This window comes from Podarcis raffonei, chromosome Z, assembly GCF_027172205.1.
Source record: "Podarcis raffonei isolate rPodRaf1 chromosome Z, rPodRaf1.pri, whole genome shotgun sequence".
NCBI classification, from domain to species: domain Eukaryota; kingdom Metazoa; phylum Chordata; class Lepidosauria; order Squamata; family Lacertidae; genus Podarcis; species Podarcis raffonei.
In genome coordinates this window covers 22,927,072-22,948,432 of record NC_070621.1, presented here as the reverse complement: position 1 = coordinate 22,948,432, position 21,361 = coordinate 22,927,072, and the positions used below count along the sequence as shown (strand labels likewise).

At 41.4% G+C, this 21,361-nt stretch overlaps 1 protein-coding gene across 4 annotated transcripts in view; it reads right to left on the bottom strand.

Moving 5' to 3' along the window:
• Positions 1-80: 80 nt before the first annotated feature.
• The window catches only part of NEXMIF (neurite extension and migration factor), a 206,230-nt gene continuing 184,949 nt past the window's right edge, over positions 81-21,361 (bottom strand). For all 4 annotated transcript variants that reach the window (XM_053373902.1, XM_053373905.1, XM_053373904.1 and 1 more), the window contains 2 exons: positions 6,417-6,541; positions 81-5,064 (listed from right to left, as the gene is read on the bottom strand). In XM_053373902.1, coding sequence (XP_053229877.1) covers positions 779-5,064; positions 6,417-6,541 — 4,411 coding nt within the window. In that variant the 3' untranslated portion in view covers positions 81-778. The remainder of the gene's footprint in view (positions 5,065-6,416; positions 6,542-21,361) is intronic.

The window sequence follows — 21,361 nt, the reverse complement described above, 5'->3', positions numbered from 1 at the left end:
AAAGTTTTGATTTCAGCACTTAAACACTTGAACATATTACAAGGCATTGTTATATATATATATATCTTTCTTGAGCAAGGAAGTGGGGGGGGGGACAAAAAAGAAAAAAGGGAGGAACCCAAGCAAGCATCAAATGTCTTTCTAGAAAAAGGTGTCTCTTCTCCAAATACAGGTTTTAAAAAAATGCTCTCTGCTTTAAGAAGAATGTAGTCTGTTTCCCTGCAGAAAAACCAAACGTTTTATGCCATCTTAGTTAGGTCAGGTGGTGTCATGTATGCTCTAACTTGGATAGATGAAGCTTTATGGTGCCAGTTAGGATATAAACAGCAGGGGGCTGGAATGCAAACCCAGAAGCCACATGGTGCACAACTAGGAATGAGTTGTCATTTTGCAAACTAAATGCTGTGTTTGTTTGGCTTTTTTAGGGGGAGGGGGGTGCACCACCTCTCTCTTCTCTTTATTTTTCAAACTGAAAAGTTAAAAAAGTCTTTTCCTTTTTTGAAAGCGTAAGAAAAAGGGAGAGCACAAAACAAGCCCTTAAAAATAAAACAAATGAATACAAACTGAAGAAGCCAAACAGCAAGAAAAAAAGGAGTAGCCTTGTTAATTTGTTTTTAACCCCAGCCAAGCCAGAGGAAAAAAAAGTTTGGTCATTCTTTTAGGTAGCTTGCAAGAAATAAGTATTTTCATGCACTTTCGAGAACATAAAGGAGAACAACCACCAAAAAATATTAGCAGGTAGTAGGGGGAGGGGCATTCCAGCGAGTTTGGTGCAGCATTACCTCAGTTTCTCAAATGAAGCCGTCGCAGACGGGTCCTTACGGACCTGCTCACGCTCCGCTTGCTTTGCTTTACAGTTGTCATCCCTCAGTGACTTAGAAGTGGATTTATGCCGATACAGCTTTTTATGGGTGGGCTCGTTTTTGGCTAAAGTGCTCAGGTTACTATAGCTTTTATCAAAAAAGGGAGAGTGAACGTCTGGGGAGTACCCAGCTGAACAGTTGGGACGTCCAGGATCACAGGAGGCAGCTCGGCCGCTGGCTTTGTTCAAACCCTTGTTCCCTGGCTTGTGACTCTTTGCCGTTGCAGAAGAACCACCATTCACCTTTTTCTTGGACTCTTGTGATGTGCCAGCCAGGATCTTAAGAGTTTTCAATTTCAGGCTGTTTGATTCAGGGGGCTGGAATACATCAGAGGCATTGTTATGAGAAACGGGCCCCCACAGTGGCTCAATGGAGACCTTCATGAATCTCTGAACATCTGCCATTCCAGATGCTATGTTTGACAAAATGTTGGACGGCTCCTCAAATTCCCTTTGATCGTCATTGAGGAGGCTGTTAGCATTACCTAGGCTTACTTCAGACCAGCCTCCGCTGTTGTCCTTCCCCAGGGCCCATTCCCCAGGGAGCCCGTTAGGCTTCCCTATCTGGATGGAGGTCGGGCCACCACGGTGGATGGATTCCACCAACGCTTTTGTTGCTGAGGCTGAGTTGTTCAGTGGAGCTGCTGCTCTCCCACCAACGCACAAAGCCTTTTCGTCATGAGCTCCAGCCACATTCTTCCCTTTCCTTGTTGATTTGGGAGGCTGTCTAGAATTTCTGCTTTGCCCCTTCTCTGTCCCTTTGCTGGCTTTGGGTGCTTTCTTCCGTACGGTTTTCTGTTGAGGGTTTGGGGTTGCACCCATATTTTTATTGGATGAACCTTTCCTCTTCGGCTTTGACACTTTACCGTTGCTGTTAATTTGGCCAGATGGCTCATCAAATGTTGACAGGCACGGGCCCTTTTCAAGAAGGCCGACAGAATCTTCGTCATTAAACATATGGAACTGGAATTGGTGATTATTTAAAGTAAATCCATTATCAGCCTGATCTTGGTGCGTCTGGAGGACCCCACATCCCCACTTGACTTTCTCAGGGTTATTCAGCACAGCCTGCGAGCTCTCGGGAAAACATTTCATTGTTCCCAGTGGTTTGACTTCTGACCCAGTTATCTGTGGGGAAAGGTTAGGGGTATCTGGGGGAGACATTTCTGAAAGAGATGATTGGCGGAACTTGTCAGGAGTGAAGTTGGAGATATCCAAAAGGTCTGTAGACTCCTTCAAAGGTGTTATTTCATCTATGCTTTGCTGAATCACTAGTTTGGGGCTGCAGTGGGCCAAGAAATCATCTGCAATGTCATCTTCACCATCCTTTTCACAGGACTTTAAACTTAGGGAACTGAAGTTGCTGGAACTAACCGACAAAGAGCCCACTGAATCAAAGCTAATCAGCCTCCCGTCGTCTGTGCTTAGCGCACCTTGCTGGAACTGAAAATGTCCCTCTCTATTATTGAAATGACACGACTGGAAAGATTCCTCTGACTGTGACTGCTGGCTATCTGACATGTACTTTTTTTGGTATGGCAGTTTGCTACTATTCAGGTTAACTTGACTGTATCCAGAGGCTGGAGGGCCATCAGCACCTGCACAGCTCCCGAACTCTGCAGCCGACTGTGCAGGAGCCTCCCGCAAATCACTCGGAAATTCCTGGCTGCTGCCACCGGATGCTTTGCTTACCGGCCAGAGGCCTCCGAAGCTGCTGGGCTCCATCTCCAAGTGGCTTGGTGACTGCTGCAGCTCTGACTCTGGCGGGGACAGGACACAGCTCTGGGCGGGTTGCAGAGTGCAGAATGCCTTCTCTGCTTGAAGAAGGCCAGGGAGGGGCTCCTCCTGCTGCTGCTTTGACTGCTGATGACTGAAGTAAGAGATCCCAGTGTTGCTTGACAAATCAGAGGCATCTAACAGTGTCTGCAGATACCCTCCAGGGATGAGGGGCACACTGGCAGCAAGATTAGCAGACGTAAGGGCCTTGTCTGAAGAGCAGGCGGTAGCTAGGTAAGCCGGAGGATTTTTAGCAACCTTATCCTCCTTGTGCTCGGTAAGGCGAGAGCCATCTGCAGGGCAAGGACCACTTTCATCCATTGCAAGAGGCTCCTGGTTCTCCAAGGCTGGAGAGGCCTCTGCCAGGCTGGCCTTAATCTGCTTGCACTTCAGCCTGGCTTCGCTTTTGAACTTGATCCTGCGCAACACTTTCCTCTCGGGCCCTTTGAATTCCTTTGGTGAGGCAAGGCTCGCAATGTCATTCAGCTGCAAGCCGTTTGCACAGCTGGGTGTTGCAACAGCCAGGGTCTGCATCCCTCTCGGGCCTGCATCGCTATCTCCAATTCTGCGGCAAACCTGCCTTGGGTCTGAAGAACAAGAGCCGGGCTTGGCCATGGGTTGCTCAATGGCTTTGATTCTCTGAATCCTGTGCCTATTGGCCAATTTGCCTTTTCGCTTCCGTGGGTGAGGCAAGGAGGAGACCTCAGAGCCATTGAGATATAAACCATGTTTGCTCTGAAGTTCTGATTTCAGTAGGTTCTGCCACTTCTCTTGCCAAAAGCTCTTCAGGGGGGCCATCTTGGCATATTTTTTCAAACGTTCTTCATTCAGGGTCACTGTCATTTCGCTGGGATCCACTTTGGAAAGCTTGACAAGCATTTGTTTCTGCCCTTTAAAACGGTTGGTAATGATGTATTTTATGATGACTGGGGGCTCCTTGCGAGAAACTTTTCTCCTTTTCTTTGGGCACCATTCATCATCATCCTCCTCCTTGGGTCCATCTGGGTGCCCCTCCTTCTTATCCACAATCTTCTCGCTCTCAATGGAATCCACATCATATAGGTAATCATCGCTGTATCTCACTTTCCTCTTTGCTCGCAGGCCATAGTTCTGTTGTATGAAGGAACTGGAGTGGTCTCTGGGCAGGTACTTATTGCAGTCCTTAAGATTTTGGAGAACATCAAAAGAAGATTCAGTACAGGTGCTGTCATCACTGAAGTCCCCGGGATCCTCTGTGGAATTAACAAGTTCCAAGAAGTGGTTTCTTTTGGGAGAAATGTACTGTACCACTTCTGTACTGGTGCAAGATTTGTTTAAGGCAACTTTCTCACTCTCCTCGTCGTCATCCTCCCTTCCTCCATCTGCCTCCTCTTCCCCCCAAATGATGCTCTCCTCAGATTTGAACTGGGAAGTATCAGTGGCCCCTCGAGGCCCCCTCTTCAAGGCCATTCGGCCTTCCTTCTTAGGGCATCCACTGAGCACGTTTGGGAAGAAATTAAGTTGGGCATCGTCCTGCAGAGAACCTGCCTTCTCCTTCACACTGTCTTGGAAGGACTCATACCGAATTTTTAAGGAGCAGACGTCACTTCCCAAGTTTGAGTCATCATCAAACATGTAATTATCCACATCTTCCTCAGAAAACAGGTTCACAGAAAGCTCATTTTTGGAGCAAAGGTCAAGCAGCTCGATTTTGCTTTCACTGATGAAAGATTCAAAATAACCCCACTCCTGGCTGGGATTTGTTAGTAAAGGTTCCTCCCCATTGCACTTGTCTAAGAGTAATCCCTCATAGTAATTTTTCTGAGTGGGGTCCTCTGAATCGCTGTCAGATTTCTCTGCATCTCTCTTGTCTGCTGCCCTTGATTTATGCGCAGGGAAGCTTAAGAGTTGGTCTGAAAGCAGTTGATCCCCATATCTCATGGTTTCCCCTGTGCTCATGCAATGAATCCCTATATCAGAGACTGAACAGGTGTCATAATCCCTATTTATATCACCCACTTTCAGGCTTATTCCTGGCTCTGAATCAATGCCATCCTTTGATTCGATAAAGTAGCCCAGGCAGGTCCGGCTCGGCTGCATCAAGCAGTCACCGGTGAGGGCTGAGATGCTCCCAGGTTCCATAATGTTGAATGGAGCCTTCTCACAGTCTCCGGGCAGGGACCAGGTGCTCATGCCCTTGGAGACGCATGATGTGAGTGAAATGGCGTGTACAGAGGAGGAGTCATCAGAAATGTGGTCAGTTACATCAGCCAGCCTCAGGGGAGAGGGAGGGTTCAGCCAACAGGACTTCTTTGAAGCCGGGGCCTGCTGGGCACGGCTGCCCCCTTGGCTTTCTTTCAGAGCACCTGGGAATGACAGCGGTGGAGATGGAACTGCGGCCTCTGCATCCTGCGAAGCCTTCTCTTCCCCATCCAGGTCTTGTGACTCTGAAAGAATGAGAGGGAAAAGAAGGGGTGGAGAGAAAAGGGAGCAGGAAAAATAAGACCCTCGGAATTTTCAATCTGAATCTTCATCCCTCCATGGAGGGTGGAGCAAATGGTTCCTACGAACCAAATGATGTGAAAAATAGCATTATTATTATTATTATTATTATTATTATTGCTGTCAGTATACCGATGTTTATTCACTTAATTTATTTGATGTTACATTTAAAACACACACGCATATACACTCTCACTCACAAATTAAAAACAACCCTTAAACTAGCATATCGTGGCCATGTACCAATGAAGAACAGCACAGTTAATCCCTGTTTGGTGTTTAAATTTAAAACATGCTCTAAATTAATATTCTCACATCAAGCTGGCCACAGACTAGGTCACTGTACAGAGAAATTTTAATAACAACAACCCAGCTATTAGTTTGAAATTTAATTTCCATGTAGACAGACTCATGAACAATATTAATTATTTAACCTTCCCCTATAATGCTTGTTGATCATGCTCTGCAGCAAAATTTCACTGTGGAGGAGGCTTTTTAATATATATATCTAAAACACCACTTTCAAACTCTCTTTTTTAACTCACTAAGCTTTGATGCATAATATGCAGCTCAGATCATTTCAAAGCAGACAGCTCCATACACAAACACATTGGGGGGGAAAACCCCTTTTCCATCCCATTCTCCAGGGCTCTGGTGCTTTGGCCTATGTTTACCTGATGGTCAGGCTAATTACTAACCAATTGTCAAATGAAATGGAATGGAGTGAAAAAAGTCATAAATAAAATATTATGCATGAGAATTCTGGTATTCCTGTGAGCATCATGGTAAAAAAAAAATATTCGGAGCAAAGAGTACAATGTACTCTTCACAAAAGCTTTTTCACAAGCTGCCTGTTAACCCCAACCACTCTGTTTTTAAATCCTGCCAATTATGAAAATTAAAAATCGAAACATAAGAAAGAAGCCCAAACTTCCAAGCTTCCTAGAGAGTCTAGCATAGCAAAGTGACCGAGAGACATAGTTACAAATGAAAAGGGCTCTGGTTCAAATCTCACCCCTGACAGGAACTCATGAGGGATCCTTAGGAAAACCTCCATATGGTGATACTGATAATAATATTCACCCACCTTACAGGGTTATTATAAGGAATGCAACTGATAATAAATGACTCGTAGATAATGTGTGCACTCAAAAGCATTGCATGAACGTGAAATATTTAATCTTATTAAGAAAATGTTACAAGGAAAGCAGGCTGACGTTCAGGGACAGATCTTGGAGTAAATCAGTTTCCATTAGGAGTTGGCAGTGGGTCCCTTGCTACAAATAGATTTCCTTACCATCCTCTTTCACCCCATTAATTGGGATTGGTTCTGGGTCTTCTGAGGCACGCTTATTATCTTCTTGGTCACCCATCAATTCAGTCATGAGTTCATGAATCCATTCTGAATTGAAGTCGGCCAGCCTACACATGTACAAAAAGAAAATTACAGGACATTAGAACCCCCAAACCAATTTGCAGCCCTGTGAGTGGAAAAAAAGCTCAGTTAAGAAGACTGAAATGTGGAAGCACAATAACTGGCCTATCTTGATGTCTACTGTATTTTTCAATCAGGTCAGAAGCAAACAATGTCTACCACAACCGCACAACACTTCTACAGCCCCAATTGTGTGCAAAGCACTGCCCAGAACCCAGAGGCATATGGGTCACATCCAGGGCAATTATATTCTACACTGGGGATGCCTCCAGACTGGCTTTTATTGCAGGATGTATGTATGCTCATTTTCCATAGCATCCACACAATGCTGTTGGCATCAGAATTTCAGCCTGTATCCTCACCAAACATTTAATCTGGCTTTACCCTTTCCAGAAAAAAAATATTCTAGATTAAACAAATCAGTTGCCTAAGACACATTTGTTATATCTGAACGATGCTTTTACAGTATTCAGCCTCCACCTGGAAGAATACTAGGTGGACGAGACTGAGATGATCAGCATAGACTGGGAACTGACAATGGTTTGGTTTAGATGTCACAGCGAAACCATAGTTTGGCCCTTGAGGTAGGGATAGGCCAATCTGGCAATTTTGGTTTCTCTCAGTTTCTCAATCTCAAGTTCAGCCCTCCAGATTGGTTCACAATTTTCTTTTATGAATAACCACCAGCATTTTTTTGTGTACAATTTCCTCTAATACACAGATTTGTTGCTTATTGTTTCAGAATGTACAAATCACCAGAATTTTAGTGCAAATTATTCATTACATACAAATTTTTGTGTACAATTTCCTCTAATACACAGATTTTTTGCAAAATGGTTTCCCCTAATATAATGCATTTTTTGTATGTTATCGTCACTTAACATATGGATTTTTATGCACACTTTAGCCTAGTATATACATTTTAGTACACATTACTTGGCTGGAGAACCACATTACAAAATTTGGAGACATCCAAATTTTGTGGGATGGCTGAGTTTAGATTTGCTTATTGTTTCAGAATGTATGAGTCAGCTAGGTTTGCCTTTAAACTGAATTGAATTTCTCTTCCATCCCTCCCTTGGGACTGTTCCTTAGACTCCCCCATCCCATCTCTCTTTACAAACTCCAATTCATTTTCTCAGTTATTGGTTCAAGTTGCATATTATTTGCTTCCGCTGTTATCCAAAGTTTGTCTCCAAGCCAGAATCAGAAACCATAGTTTGGACTGGGTTCACGTTCTGGTCTGGAGGGAAGCTGCAGTTTATTTTAAAAATGCTTTATTGCTTCAGTTGTAGCAAACAACAACTACTGCAAACCAGGAAGGAACTGAATCAAAGTATGGTGAAAGAAGCATCAAATGGCAACAACAGCAGGCAGGGTGGTTTTGATTTAAATCAAATCAATTTAAATCATGATTTAAATCACTAGTCAGTAAGACCTGATTTAAATCACTAGTCGGTAAGACTTGATTTAAATCACTAGTCAGTAAGATTTGATTTAAATCATTTTTACAGAAAGGTTCAACCTTGCTGGCATCCTCTTAATATTTACAACCAGAGGAAGGTTTCATTTTCGGAATAATAAATTTTCAGAGTAGTTTTTACAGTTTTATCAAAAATTACTGATTTGGTTATACTATCAGAAATATATAGGCAGATAATTATGAAATTATTGTTTATATTTGGACAACTTTTCTGCTGTAATTTATTGGAAGAATAATCATTTCCTTAGCAACAATTTAAACAATTTATTAAACTAAAACAATAACATTATAGCATATGTATCCATGTTTGTTAACCGATGTGGTTAAATGACTTTCTTTAAAAAAAAAAAAAACTTAGACTGAGCACCCATGAAAAAGTTTAAACAAATCCTTATTTCCCGATGAATAGCCTTTGGACTATAATGTAAATTAAATAGAAAACTATCTTTAGAAAGTTTTTTTTTCTCCAAAAGCATTTTATTTTAAAAATCTGATTTAAATTAAAAAAAACTGATTTTAACAAAAAAAATCCAACTTTTTTGATTTTTTTAAAAAATCATTTATTTTTGTCCACCCCAACAACAGGTGGGGTGAGGCTAAGGTGAGCCAGGGATGCAAGAAGGCATCATATTCCATTCTGCTTCGTATTTTTTTGCATGTAGTACTGTTTGCATTCTGCTAGTTAGTCTTTCACCTATGTTATTCATCTTGCTGTCAGCTTTGGCAAAATTATGTAACTTATTTAACCAAGTTACATGTATTACATTGTCACTACGTTGTTCCACCCCATTCATTTCAATGCAAAGGAAAGAATGCAAATGGAGGCGAGGGGAAGCAATCCATCATGAATTGTTTGTGGTCCCAATCCCTTGCATTGTGCCCAGAAAGCAGTTGCACTGAATTCTACTAGCACAACTTTACAGGGTTCAAATGCTTGGCTACATGTTAATCACTTCATAGCAATTCAATAATAATGAAATTTCAGTTCATAGATACTATACACAAAGCATAAAAGTGCAGGTTATAGTAGCTGAGACATAGCTAGAAACCCAAAAGCAGCTGGAGGAGGAAGAGGAGAGGGCAGAGGATGAAGAAAGAGCTACACATGGAACTGGGTGTGGAGAGTGCAGTTGAATGGGACACAGCTATGGGCAGCCTAAGGAAGTACCATCTACCATAAAAAGCAAGTCTAGCACGAGAAACTAATGTGATGTCTGCTGCTTCCAGAAACTCTTCTTATTGTGAGACTTTTGTGGGTGAGCTGAGAGTTTGTCTGGACCCTGGGTGAGAACCCAGAAGCTGAGAGGGAGGGTGTGTGCCAGATGGAATATGAAGTGACATATATATGTATGTGTATGGCTTTGTATTAATGTAACCTTTTATATGCTACTGTGTATTTTTGTAATATTTTGTTTAAGTTGTCATTGCTTCAGTTTTCTATACACCGCTTAGAGATATTTTAAAAGTTTTAATAATCAATCAATCAATCAATCAATGTATGCGTGGAAAGTATGGAAGAAAGTGATCCTATTTAAAACTATTTTGTGCAATGCCCACTAAGCAGAGTAAAAAGGCAATCATGTCATGAACAAGCAATTCCTCACTAACCACCAGGGAGTGCCAAAGACCTCTTGGAAAAACAACAACTGTCTTATGCAGCCATCTAAAGACACGGAGTGAGGCTGCGTTAAGGAGCTTCTTCTGAGTGAGAGGTCCATAGTCTTGGTGTCACTACAGAGGAGAGCCTGTCGTGGATACAGAAGTCCCCCAGAACTAATGTCCTAGGATTCTCCAACACCATGGCAAAGACCTCCTTTGCCAGCTCAGTCAGGAAGGTGGTTGGGCCACAGGGTAGATAGTCCACCAACGAGATCCCTGTCCTGTCTCTGCCTCCCAGCACCGAGTACAAACCACCAAATCCATCGCCCAAATGGACTGGCCTCCTGGTGAGGAGGACGGAGTTTTTATGAGTTACTGCCATGCCCTCTCCTCATCCATATGCCCTCAGACTTGTGCTCCATGGGATACCCAGTTGGGAAGGCTGGGTAAGAACACACACACACACACACACACACGCCCAAGTCTCTGCAATGCACACCAGATAAACACCTCATCCACAAGCAATTTTTGCTCAGTTTTGATGCAGCATGTTGACAACATCTGAAACCAAATATATCCTCCATTCCCTTTCAGGCATACTGTAAATAATACATCATGCAATTAAGAGTCAGGGACTCTTCTGATTGGCACCAGGTAGCTGCCCCTGTAATCTGTGCTGGATTTTCACCCGTTTTCAATTTCCCACAATGTTCTGGAGCAAAAACTACATTGAGGCTCTGATGCATTCTGGAAAATTTAAGATGGTGGCTCTTCATATCCCACCACATGGTCATGCACCCCCAGGGACAGGTGGGGCCCTGTCAAGTCCTGGAACCCTGGCAGCTAGCCAGGGAATCCAAATGCTAGCACCAGCTGTGCTGGACACAACCGAAGCTGTGTGATGGTACTCAGATCTGACTTCTCTAGGAAGGTTCACAGTGGACGCACCAACTGCAATTGAATACACACAGTCCTGCCCACAGTCACAACCTGCCTCTCTAGGAACTGGGCTGGGTCCAGACACATTGCCACATTGTGAACCTGGTATTTCAGAGTGAGTGCATCATCAACCCAAACAAGGTGAATTTCCAGATGGGCTTTTCCAATGGCCAGAATCACCTCTGTTTTGTCTGCCAACATCCAACCCATCACTGCTTCCAAACCATAGTAATTTCCTAGAATCTGTGACGCAGCGGATTAGCTTGGCATAGGTGGGTTCCATACTCTTATCCCATGCTGGGCAGGTAATATTGAGTGTAAATGGGGACTAGATGTGCAGTTTTCCAGCCTGAACCAACAGCCAGAACTCTATGCATACTAGCCCTTGCAAACAAACAAACAAAAAGCTAGACTCCTGCAGGCCAGCTGCTCAGGAGGCAAATAGCTGAATGTTTGAATTACAGCCTTTTGCTATACACAGGCAGTCTTGGCTGCATCTTTGTATGCAAGCACTTTGTTGGATCAGAGCCACTACCTCCCTTCCATTATTTCCTTGCATGCACAGCCAACCTGCCAAATTTGGCTTGGAGGGCTGATTTAAAAAGAAATAAAATAATTCCCACTCAGCTGTGTGCACAAATTTGCACATTAGCAATTCACCCAATTAGCTGAAGGTGTCATCATTAGACATAAAGATGTATCGTTTAATTGCCTATTTAAAATAAATCAAGTTCAGTCATACTTTAAACTCTGATTTGTAAGGCGCAAAGTTCTGTGCTTGGAAGAGTCACTTGTAAGGCATATTCGGATTTCTTTTTAAACCTGTATCCTGGTAACAATGTTAATGACAAAAGTATTTAAGGAGACCAAAGGCAAAAAGAAAAGAAGACACTATCTGGACATCTTTCCTAACTCCCAGGGAAAGCCATGTTTGCTTAAATCTTGGATAATCACTGACGGGAGATGTCACACTGCGGCTGAAGCATTTTTCTGAGGGCTAAATTATTCACCCATGAAATTCAGCTGTATAAGCCAAGAGCTCCCATTTATCTCTGGCTTCAGAAGTGTCTGACTACATTGTATGGCTCCTGGTCCACCTCCATCCTCTCCAGGAATATCAGTGAATGTTGGTACTGAATCCAAGAGAAATCAGAAACAAGTCATTATATCATAATGAAGGTAACTGCAAAACGCACAGCTGGGCAATAACATTAATGGGACCAACTAAAATGTCCCAAATAATTGACTTGCCAGGGAGTCCTCTGGACAATTTACTCCTTGGAAGGAAAAAGTAAACTGACTGCAGCAAAATGCTTCCAAAATCAGCCCCACTACCTTGCAAAATGTTGTCTTTGCCTTCAACCTTGTTATCAAACACACATACCTGTTTTCCTCTGAAAAGAATGGAGTGAATGTCTCAAACGAAGGTGCCCGTCTGACTATCCTGCCTAGCTTCACTCGGTCAGAAAGCTCCAACACCTCTGCCTCCAATGAATTAAGAAAGGTGTGTAGAGCCTTTTTCTGGATCAAAACTCTGCTGTGCTTAACCTTGTTATCTTCCATAAGCCGGAGGTAAAGGGCTGTGTGTGCTGTCAACACAGAGCTGGGGAGAAGGCTATCAGCTTTCTCAGATGCATCCTTGGCCAGCACAGCATCTGCACTTTTGTGTTGGTGGTGAGTGAGAGGCTACCAGATGATCTAGCAAGCAGCCTCAGAGTCCCCTTCTAATTATACCACCAGTAGGTTGCAAGAGGCTTCAGGAATATTGACAGCTAACACCGATATATCATTGGCCTTGAAACCACTCTCTCTCCTTGTTGTATTTGCACGCTAAAGACTTAAATCTATTCAAATAATAGATTTTAGGCAGAGGCAGATTTAGGGGAGTACGACCAATTCGCCTGCACTGGGGCCCAAGCCAAGAGGGTATTGCAGGGGGTACCACAACAACAATAAGCTACGGAAGGCAAGAGGGGGCACCAAATTTTTGTGTCACTAAAATTTTAAGGCCCAACGCCCACCACTGTTTTAGGGGGGTTGTGAATTTCTTTTCCTATCTAAATAAGGATGAAAGCAGCGGCATCTCACCACTCTTTTTACCTAGAAAAGATTCTGGCGTGGGTAAGGGGAACACCTATGTACAAAGGCATTAATCACATTGTGCTGGAGGTACTCGCTTTTGCATATTGAGCGGCTCAGCTCTAATTGTTTCATTAGAACGATTCTGGTTCTGCCCAAGGCTCCAGCAAACACAGAAGGGAGGCGGGTAGAAAACAACAGAGGAAACCCTAATGGGCAATACTACAGCAAAGATAATAAATTGATCAACGCTCCACATCTGACATTAGTTAATTCATCACAGTTTTGCTCACTTAAGGGCAACTACAGAACCAATTTCTCAGTAAAAATGAGCACAAAACACAAAGCAATAGAAATTTGTGCAACGCTGTTTTCACAGTATAATGATAATAAAAGTGAAAGCTTCAGTTATTTAGAATTTCTTATAATCTTTGTTTGGTTTTAGGCAGAGCTGGAGCCACAGAAAAGCCTGGTTCACTCATAATGCAAAGCCAAACTGTGGCTTAGCAAGTAAGCTTTGTAGGCACACAAAGAAAAATATGTCTTTTATACCTCCCCTGGTTCTGCTGCCAACATCTTACCCAGAGCTAAGCCATAGTTAGGCTTACTGTTACATGGGAACCCAAGGTCATGGTTTATCTCACTCCCAAACAAGTTTCTGGCTGAAACAAGGTGTGTTCTGGATTTAGCACTCATGATTTGGGGAAGACAAACAACAAGCCTGGGTTTGGACATAACACTAAGCCAAACCATCGTTTAGCTCTGGTTAGTGTGGCAGCAGCAGAAGTGGGGGATGATTCAGGCAGCCTTGATTTTGCCTCTGGGTTCCTACATGCTTGCTCATTCTCACAAAGCCATGCTTCTGCTTTAGTATTATATGCTAACAGGGTGAAAGAATGACACCATCAAGAAGGGCATAAGTTTTGCTAGTTTTCCTTAAGTGCTCTTTGACCTAAGCATGGAAGCGCTGAGTCAATAACTTACGTCACTGTTTATTCATGCCCTCTGATGAGAGCAGGCTGTGCTTAGCTTTCTTGTCAGGTACCATGACAGACCCTCCAAGTGCCCCTATTTTCTGGGATTTACAGAGGTTGTCCTGGTTTCTGATTTGATCGTGGAACGTCCTGCTTTTCCTTAGGATGTCCCTATTTTCATCAGAGAAATGGTGGAGGGTATGCCATGAAAAATAAATATTGAAATGCCAATACCCATTAAACTGGGGAACACCCAGAAAAGACTATTTAATATCTACCGTTGTCTCTGTAGACAAGACGAAAGAGAGAGGGAGAGGCTGTCTTTAATATGATAGTTGCTGGAAAAGGATCCTGTGAAGAGTCAGCTATGATGGCAAAATGAACAATACGATATCCTTAATTACAGTTTCTCACCAGGTGAGGGGGCTGGGTGTTTTCTCCTTCCCTTTCTCTTTATTTTCTCTTTCACTGTGGCAGAATTCACTCACTCACCCAGAATCAATGTACTTCAAGGGATTTAACAAAGTCCACCTAGGACTTTGATCTCTTCAAACTGCCTTTTAGACATACAGTCTTGTTCCCCTCTCCTCGATTAAAAGGCCTGTGAGACTTACTGGAGGGCAGGGTGAAAATATGACAGTCGGTGTTCCACTTCGTATAAATACTGCACCAATAGTTGAAGCTATGAACCAGATTTCTTTTACAGCCCACTCTCACAAATGTTTTTGGACAGGAGAAGCAGGGTTTATTGGGGGAGGGTATTCCGCCTCACACATCTAGAGCAAGGTGATTGGCAAGCATTATTATTATTATTATTATTTGCAGTGGAAATCTAAAGATGAAAACAAGTCATGAAAATTGTGCAATTACACTGAAGCTGGTAAGATTCCTGCTGCTGTTACAGACAGATGTGCATTAAAAAACCACCTTTATACGGTCTATACAGGCACATTATGCTTACTGGACAGGGTGAAATGGGGGCACATTAAGTCAGGAGAAAAGGACACAGTTGGGCAATCAACAACTAACCTTTCCTATGGTTCTTTTAAAAAAGTTTAAATTTTATTTTTTATTATGCTTTTATTTTCTTGTAAGCTGCCCTGTGGACCTGATTTAGGGCAAAATTCAGAACCATCTCAAATAAACAAAGCAAATGTGATTACTTAAAGCCAACCCTCCCTTAAAGATATAAGGCACAAAGCAACCAAAGTTAAGCACTCTGTTGCTTTCAGTTTATGGAACAGGTAACACACATGTTAATCACTCCCAGTGAAAGTAATAAAACATAAAAGTGCTTAGCTTTGGCTCAAACATTCCCTTTGTTAATTAATTTACTAACTAAGCCCCCTAACCCTAATTTTCCTGCTATCTAAATCTTTTAGATTTATTGTTATTCAGTAATACGTAACAGGTATGCACTAACAGATATTATGACTGGCAGCAGTTACTGCCTGGAAATTCCGCCCACATTGATTGTGGCTTCAAGCCACACCTCTTGCCTGGGGTTCATTATGTGGTCTTGGGAAAGTCTCAGTTTGTCACCTGTAAAATGGGAATGGCAACAACCTCCCTTACAGGATTGTTGCGACGGCAAAGGCAATAAGTAGTGCTTACCTTTGCAAACTGAACATCTCAATTAGTCAAACAAATTAAATAAAAATCAATTATACAAACATTATTATTAGTGTTAGCAATGTCACATATATAATATACCCTCCCAGAGGGCCCATAATGTGGAATGAAACAACATATTATGAATGTTTACATGTCTTTGAGTTGTATATATCAAGCTGAAAGGAAAACAAATCCTAATGCAATAGTGAAGCCCATTCTCAGTCTAAAACACATGTGTGGACAGTCACCCACAATGTGTCTGAAAATGTAATAAAAGAAGCAGGATGAAGAATTATGGAGATATTTACCTGAGTTGCTAAGCTGCAAATTCACTTCAGGTGTTTCAGTGCTTTTCAGGAGCGTGTATGCTTTTGTATTTTAAAGGACAACCTTGTTCTTTGTGGGGGTTTGTAATAAAAATTGCAAAAGGACTCTACAAAATTCACTCTAAGCCTCTGTGTTACCTTATGGCTTGACCTTCTGACATCCATCTTTTATTTGCCATGAAACAGGCTGGCAGGAAAGAAAAGCCTCCGCAAGAGCTGCTACTTTCAGCCAGATATAAATGCTACCGGTTCAGAATTACTATCCAGCTCTAGCCAAAAAAAGAAGCACTTGTGAAAAAATAGGGCAGCTCACCAAAAGAGGGCATATCTCAAGAACAGACTTCAGCAGTCATCTAATGGAACTGAAGAGCCCCATCAAACAATAGATCTGGCAGTTGTAGTCTCTCCTCTCCATACGGAAGGGTTGGCCTGACATTAAAGCCCTTACCGGATGCATCCTGACTGGAGTCAAAGCTTGCTGTGAGGCCAAAGTTGGTCCCTGATTCCCAGTTCTTTACTTAAGGGTAGCCAGAATAAGAAGCTGACATTTACACACCATTACATCCCTAAATAAATAAGCTTTCCACCTGAAAATTAGAAAACCATGAACTGGAGACAGTACACACCAGCATCACCTCCATCTTAAAACTTGGTTCTTGCACAGTGAGCTTTAACACATGGTGCCCTGAGGCCAAGATTTAGGAATAAGAAAGAGAAGGTATGCATTGCCTGAACTGGAGTAGCCCAGCACTCATTTTAGTGCTCAAAGTTAGGTAAATTTCTGTTTCTTGTTCAGACATTTCCCTTAGTTGAGTGTTCAGTAAGGAACTGGGTATCAGGAACTACTTCCAGTTGCATATTTTAGCTCAGTGGTTCCCAAATCTTTCGGGGGCATGTTCCTTTGGTTTTATTCCCAGTGCTCCCTTCCCAACCTACCCTATAAAAATCATTCAGAATGGTGGTTTGCAAATCCAACTAAGCAGTGCTATTTTGCTAGAGAAAGAGGTGCTGGAACTCACCATGAACACCTCCTTTGTTCTCTTATAATGGCAATCGTGCCCATCTGAGAGGTTCCATAACCGAGTTCTGGTGAGTTCCAGCTGAAAAAAGCCCTGCAACTAACTGGGGGGAACTGAAATTGACACATTTCTTCATCCCTAGCTGTTTCCAAGGGCTTGAATATTAGATAATTTTGAAATTTGGAGGCTAAACACAATTAAGGGTATAGCCAGTGCTGAAGAAGATAGCTTTACAGCTCTCTTGAACAGCAGAAGCAACCCCCTATAACAAATTGATGTCATACTTTTTTCTGAAGTCACAGCATTTCCCTGTGTTTTGGAGTGCCAGTGGACTTCAACAAACGGAAAACAAATAACCTCTATGCCTTCTTCAAACCACAAGATAAAGGAAAACACAACAGAGGCCTACCGCAAGATCAACTGCAAGTTGTGCCTAATATGGGATACACTTTATAAAATGAGGGAGACTCTGCATGAAATGGCAATCCTAATCTTAGGGATGAGTTTGCCACCCAGCTGCCCTTCATGAGAAACATAGTCCGAGAGACATGGAAACAACTTATGTCTGTAATGGAGGACAGCTGGGTGACTAAGTGCAAGACTTAACATGCTCACTGAGACGGCAAACTCTACAAAGGAAACGGGCCTCAGGCACAAGAAGCAAGTACAATGCATCTTGAGATACAAGCTGAAGGAAGTTGAGGACATAGTCTGAAGGGCAAACCTGGAGGGTGCAGAGCTTAAAGATTTAGCCTCCTTTGTTATTGATTGGTTCAAGCTGCTGATACCTGACCTAGTTATGGAGACTAATGATTTGGAATGTATCCACAGGGTCTCCGTGTAATTATTGGTTGGTTGATATTCTTGTTATTTATTAAAGAAATATATACTGAATTCAGATGGAAAGGATCATGATTTCTAGCCAATCAATGTCAGGAGCAAAAAATAATAATACAGTATAATCTATCAGGGGGAACGATGGAAGGGAAAAATACACCCTTAGAGGTATTTCCACAGAATTTGCTTCCTTCTACAACTCCAGAAACCCAGATACTGCTCAGATTAAGAACTTTTTACAATAACTGAGGAAGATGCATCCTTTTTGGACAGAAAAATGTCCTCCATAGAAATAACTCAAGTGCTAAAAAGATTACATTCAAGTAAAGCTCCTGGGTCGGATGCCTCTACAAATTGTTCTATAAACAATTCAAAGAATTTTCTTTGATTGTCCAATGATATCTGGGAGGTGGCACCTTTACCCACAACATGGCTTGAGTCGAAAATAGTAACTATACCCAAATCATACAAGGACCCCCTGTTGGTGAAATCATACAATCCAATATCATTGACAAATCATGAATATTAAGCTGTTTGGGTGGATAGATTTAAAAGGTATTTGCATAAATTAATTAGTTCAGATCTAGCTGGTTTAGTCCCACTTCAGAACATTGCTGAGCCATTTAGGAAATTATTGAATACTGTTTTTTCACTCCAGGTAGTTAGGCTCCCCTCTTACAATACAGTGGTACCTCAGGTTACATACGCTTCAGGTTACATACGCTTCAGGTTACAGACTCTGCTAACCCAGAAATAGTGCTTCAGGTTAAGAACTTTGCTTCAGGATGAGAACAGAAATCGTGCACCTGCGGCGCAGCAGCAGCAGGAGGCCCCATTAGCTAAACTGGTGCTTCAGGTTAAGAACAGTTTCAGGTTAAGAACGGACCTCCGGAATGAATTAAGTACTTAACCCGAGGTACCACTGTAATTATTTAAGGCCTCTGACTGCCTGGAGTAGAAATTTTTGTTTGAAGCTTTGGAAAGGATGCAATTTGGCCCCAAATTTATTAAAACAATTCAGCATATCTATTATATTTCCAAAGTAACAATTCAGGCTAATAATAAATCAGAACTGATGGATATCCGATAGGGGACAAAACAAGTCTGTCCTCTCTCTCCCTTTCTTTTTATTTGAGCAATGGAACTGCTTATATGCATCACCTGGGTATTCATATTAACCTTCCTATGTTCTGGGTCTTTACGCAGACTATATAATGGTTACCACCTTCCACTCCTGTGGAAAGTTTTTAAAATGAGAGATGGATTGACATGCACATTTAAGGGAGTCCGTGGGTCAACTTTCCAAAATCTGAAGTAATGTGCTTTAATGTCCCTCCTTCAATCCAGAATAAGGTATCAGTATTCCTCCAAATTAAATTGTGTCATCTACATTTGAGATATTTGGGTGCATATATCACAATGAATTTTAATAAGATTTTTTAATGATAATTTTTATAAAACATGGTCTTTATTAAATAAAGATATTAAAAGATGGGAAATGGGAACCTATTTTGTACTTGATAGATTGTATTGTTCTTCCTAAAATTACCTATCTTTTCCAAACTCTCCCTGTATGGCTCTCTCCAGAACAGCTGCAAAGGTAGCAGAAAAAATTAATTCTTTTATTTTTGCACAAAAGAGACCAAGGGTTGGTAATAAATTGCTTTATTTTTCTATTAAAGAAAGAGGATGGGGGTTTGCCTAATTTAGAATTATGTTATTTGGCCGCTCAATTGAGACATATACTTAAATTGATATGATAAACAATAGACTCATATAGAGGCTGAGAAAATAGAGATTGGGTTCCCTTTAGCGTATTCTAATTTTCCAAAAGGGGATCTAGAGAGAATGGTATATGGTTCAAAAACAGGCCTTTTACAAACAATGTTTCAATGCTGGAACAGAAAATGTACATTAATAGCTCCAGTACATTCTCAATTGCCTTCCACCCCCTTCTTTATACTAAGAACCACACATAATATTATAATAGGGGAGGGTCAGGGAACTTTAATAAATATGCAAATTTTATTTTGAGAATGCTTCTAGTATGGAGATGGAAAGGAAGCACAAATTAAGAAACATTAATGTTCCATGGTTGTTATGGTGCTAAATTTCCACCTTTTAAAATAAAAAAAACACCAGCCAAACTGCTGCCACCTATAAATTAACTGAATTTGAGAATCTAATTACCATCACCTTTAAAGGTGGTGATAAAATATACAAATTCTAAATACATAAACTTTTAAAATAAATACATTTTTACTTTTAAGATGAACCTAATGGCCAGACAGGTCTAAGACTGTCATGGAGCTACTGTAAAATCTGGACTGGAACGTAGAATCATAGAGTTGTAGAGTTGGAAGGGACCCTTGAGGGTCATCTAGTCCAACCCCTGAAATGTAGGAATCTTTTGCCCAACGTGGGGATCAAACCCACAACTCTGAGATTAAGAGCCTGATGCTCTACATACTTGAAAAATACTTACGGCAAAAAAAAGTGGCTTAAACATCATTTTCATATCATTTAGGCAAGATACAAAGAAATCACTCTACAGTATATAAATGGTAAATGATCTCCAGATGAACGCCATGTTTTGATGCATCCACCATCCCAAAACATTAACATGGATGTTTTGATATTGGAGTGCATTACCATTTGTGGCGGGAGTTGCGTGAAGGTTCAAAACTTTTGGTCCACTGTTTTTTTTCGAGAAATTAATGCAATTATGGGTTGCCATACTGTCCCCTCCCAATCTGCATTATTGTCCATTTATGAAGAGGCTGCCTTAAATATGCACATTAGTTAATTCTTCATTTATTAATTGCTGCCAGGGTTAATATAACCCATTTTCGGAAAGCCCAAGCTGGAGCCAAACATACTTATTGGTACGTCCCATACCATACTTATTGGTATGGGACGTAGCTTAGAAAAAGTAGTAGTCTTAGAAAAATTGACACATAAATTACAAGTTGCAATAATACATTGTTTTATTACATATGAAAGTAAGAAGGGACATAGACAAGCCCCACCTACTGCTTATAAGTGAATTTGGTTAAGTCATTAATATATATCCTAATATTTCTTTTAGGGTTAAACACCCCCCCTTGACATAAAAGGGACCTGTATTATGTTTAGTTACCAGTTTACAAAATATCTGCTATATAGATTTTGTAGTTCTTTGTTATATCAGCCTTCTGTTTCTCTGTTATTACTATTTCGCCACAACAGACTTTTATTTAAACGGAGCTATAGAAACCCCAAGGATTATATCTTGAGTATTTTAGAAGAGGGTGTTTGTTTGTTTGTTTTTAAAAAGTGAGCCTTTTAAAATATAATGGCCCAGCGGACTGAGACCATTTTGGCACCACTGTATTTCAGCTGCACAAGGACTGACAGCTTGAACCAAGTAGCAGTCCAACGAGAAGTGCCAGATCAAGATTAACTGTAGTGTTGCCACTAGTTACTATGATGATTTTAATCAAAGACTATTGTGAGAAAAAGGAACTCTGGTTTGGCTGCTGCGGGTTTGTCCTAGTTATCACAATGTCCAGATTTCTCATTAGGCATTAACAACGATAAACACTTTTGACCAGAAAATTCCATATTGAATCTTCAGGTCTTGTGTCTGAGAGTAAAGAGCCCATATGCATAAAGTGCATTCTTCTCTGCACCACTGAAAATATTCTTTAACACTTGTAATGGGGGGTGGGGTAGAGGAGAAATAAATGAATGCTACTAGGAATTGTCAATCCACATTAAATTTCATAGGGAGCACTGCAAACAAAGATGGCTTTGTGTTCATTATCTGCGCTGAAAATATACCTTCACATTATCTTCTTTGCATTGGATACTCAATTGGAAAAAATATGAGGGGTGGGAGAAAGAAATATCCTTTATGTGAGAAAGTGAGATTAAATATTTATTCATGTAGCCAGGA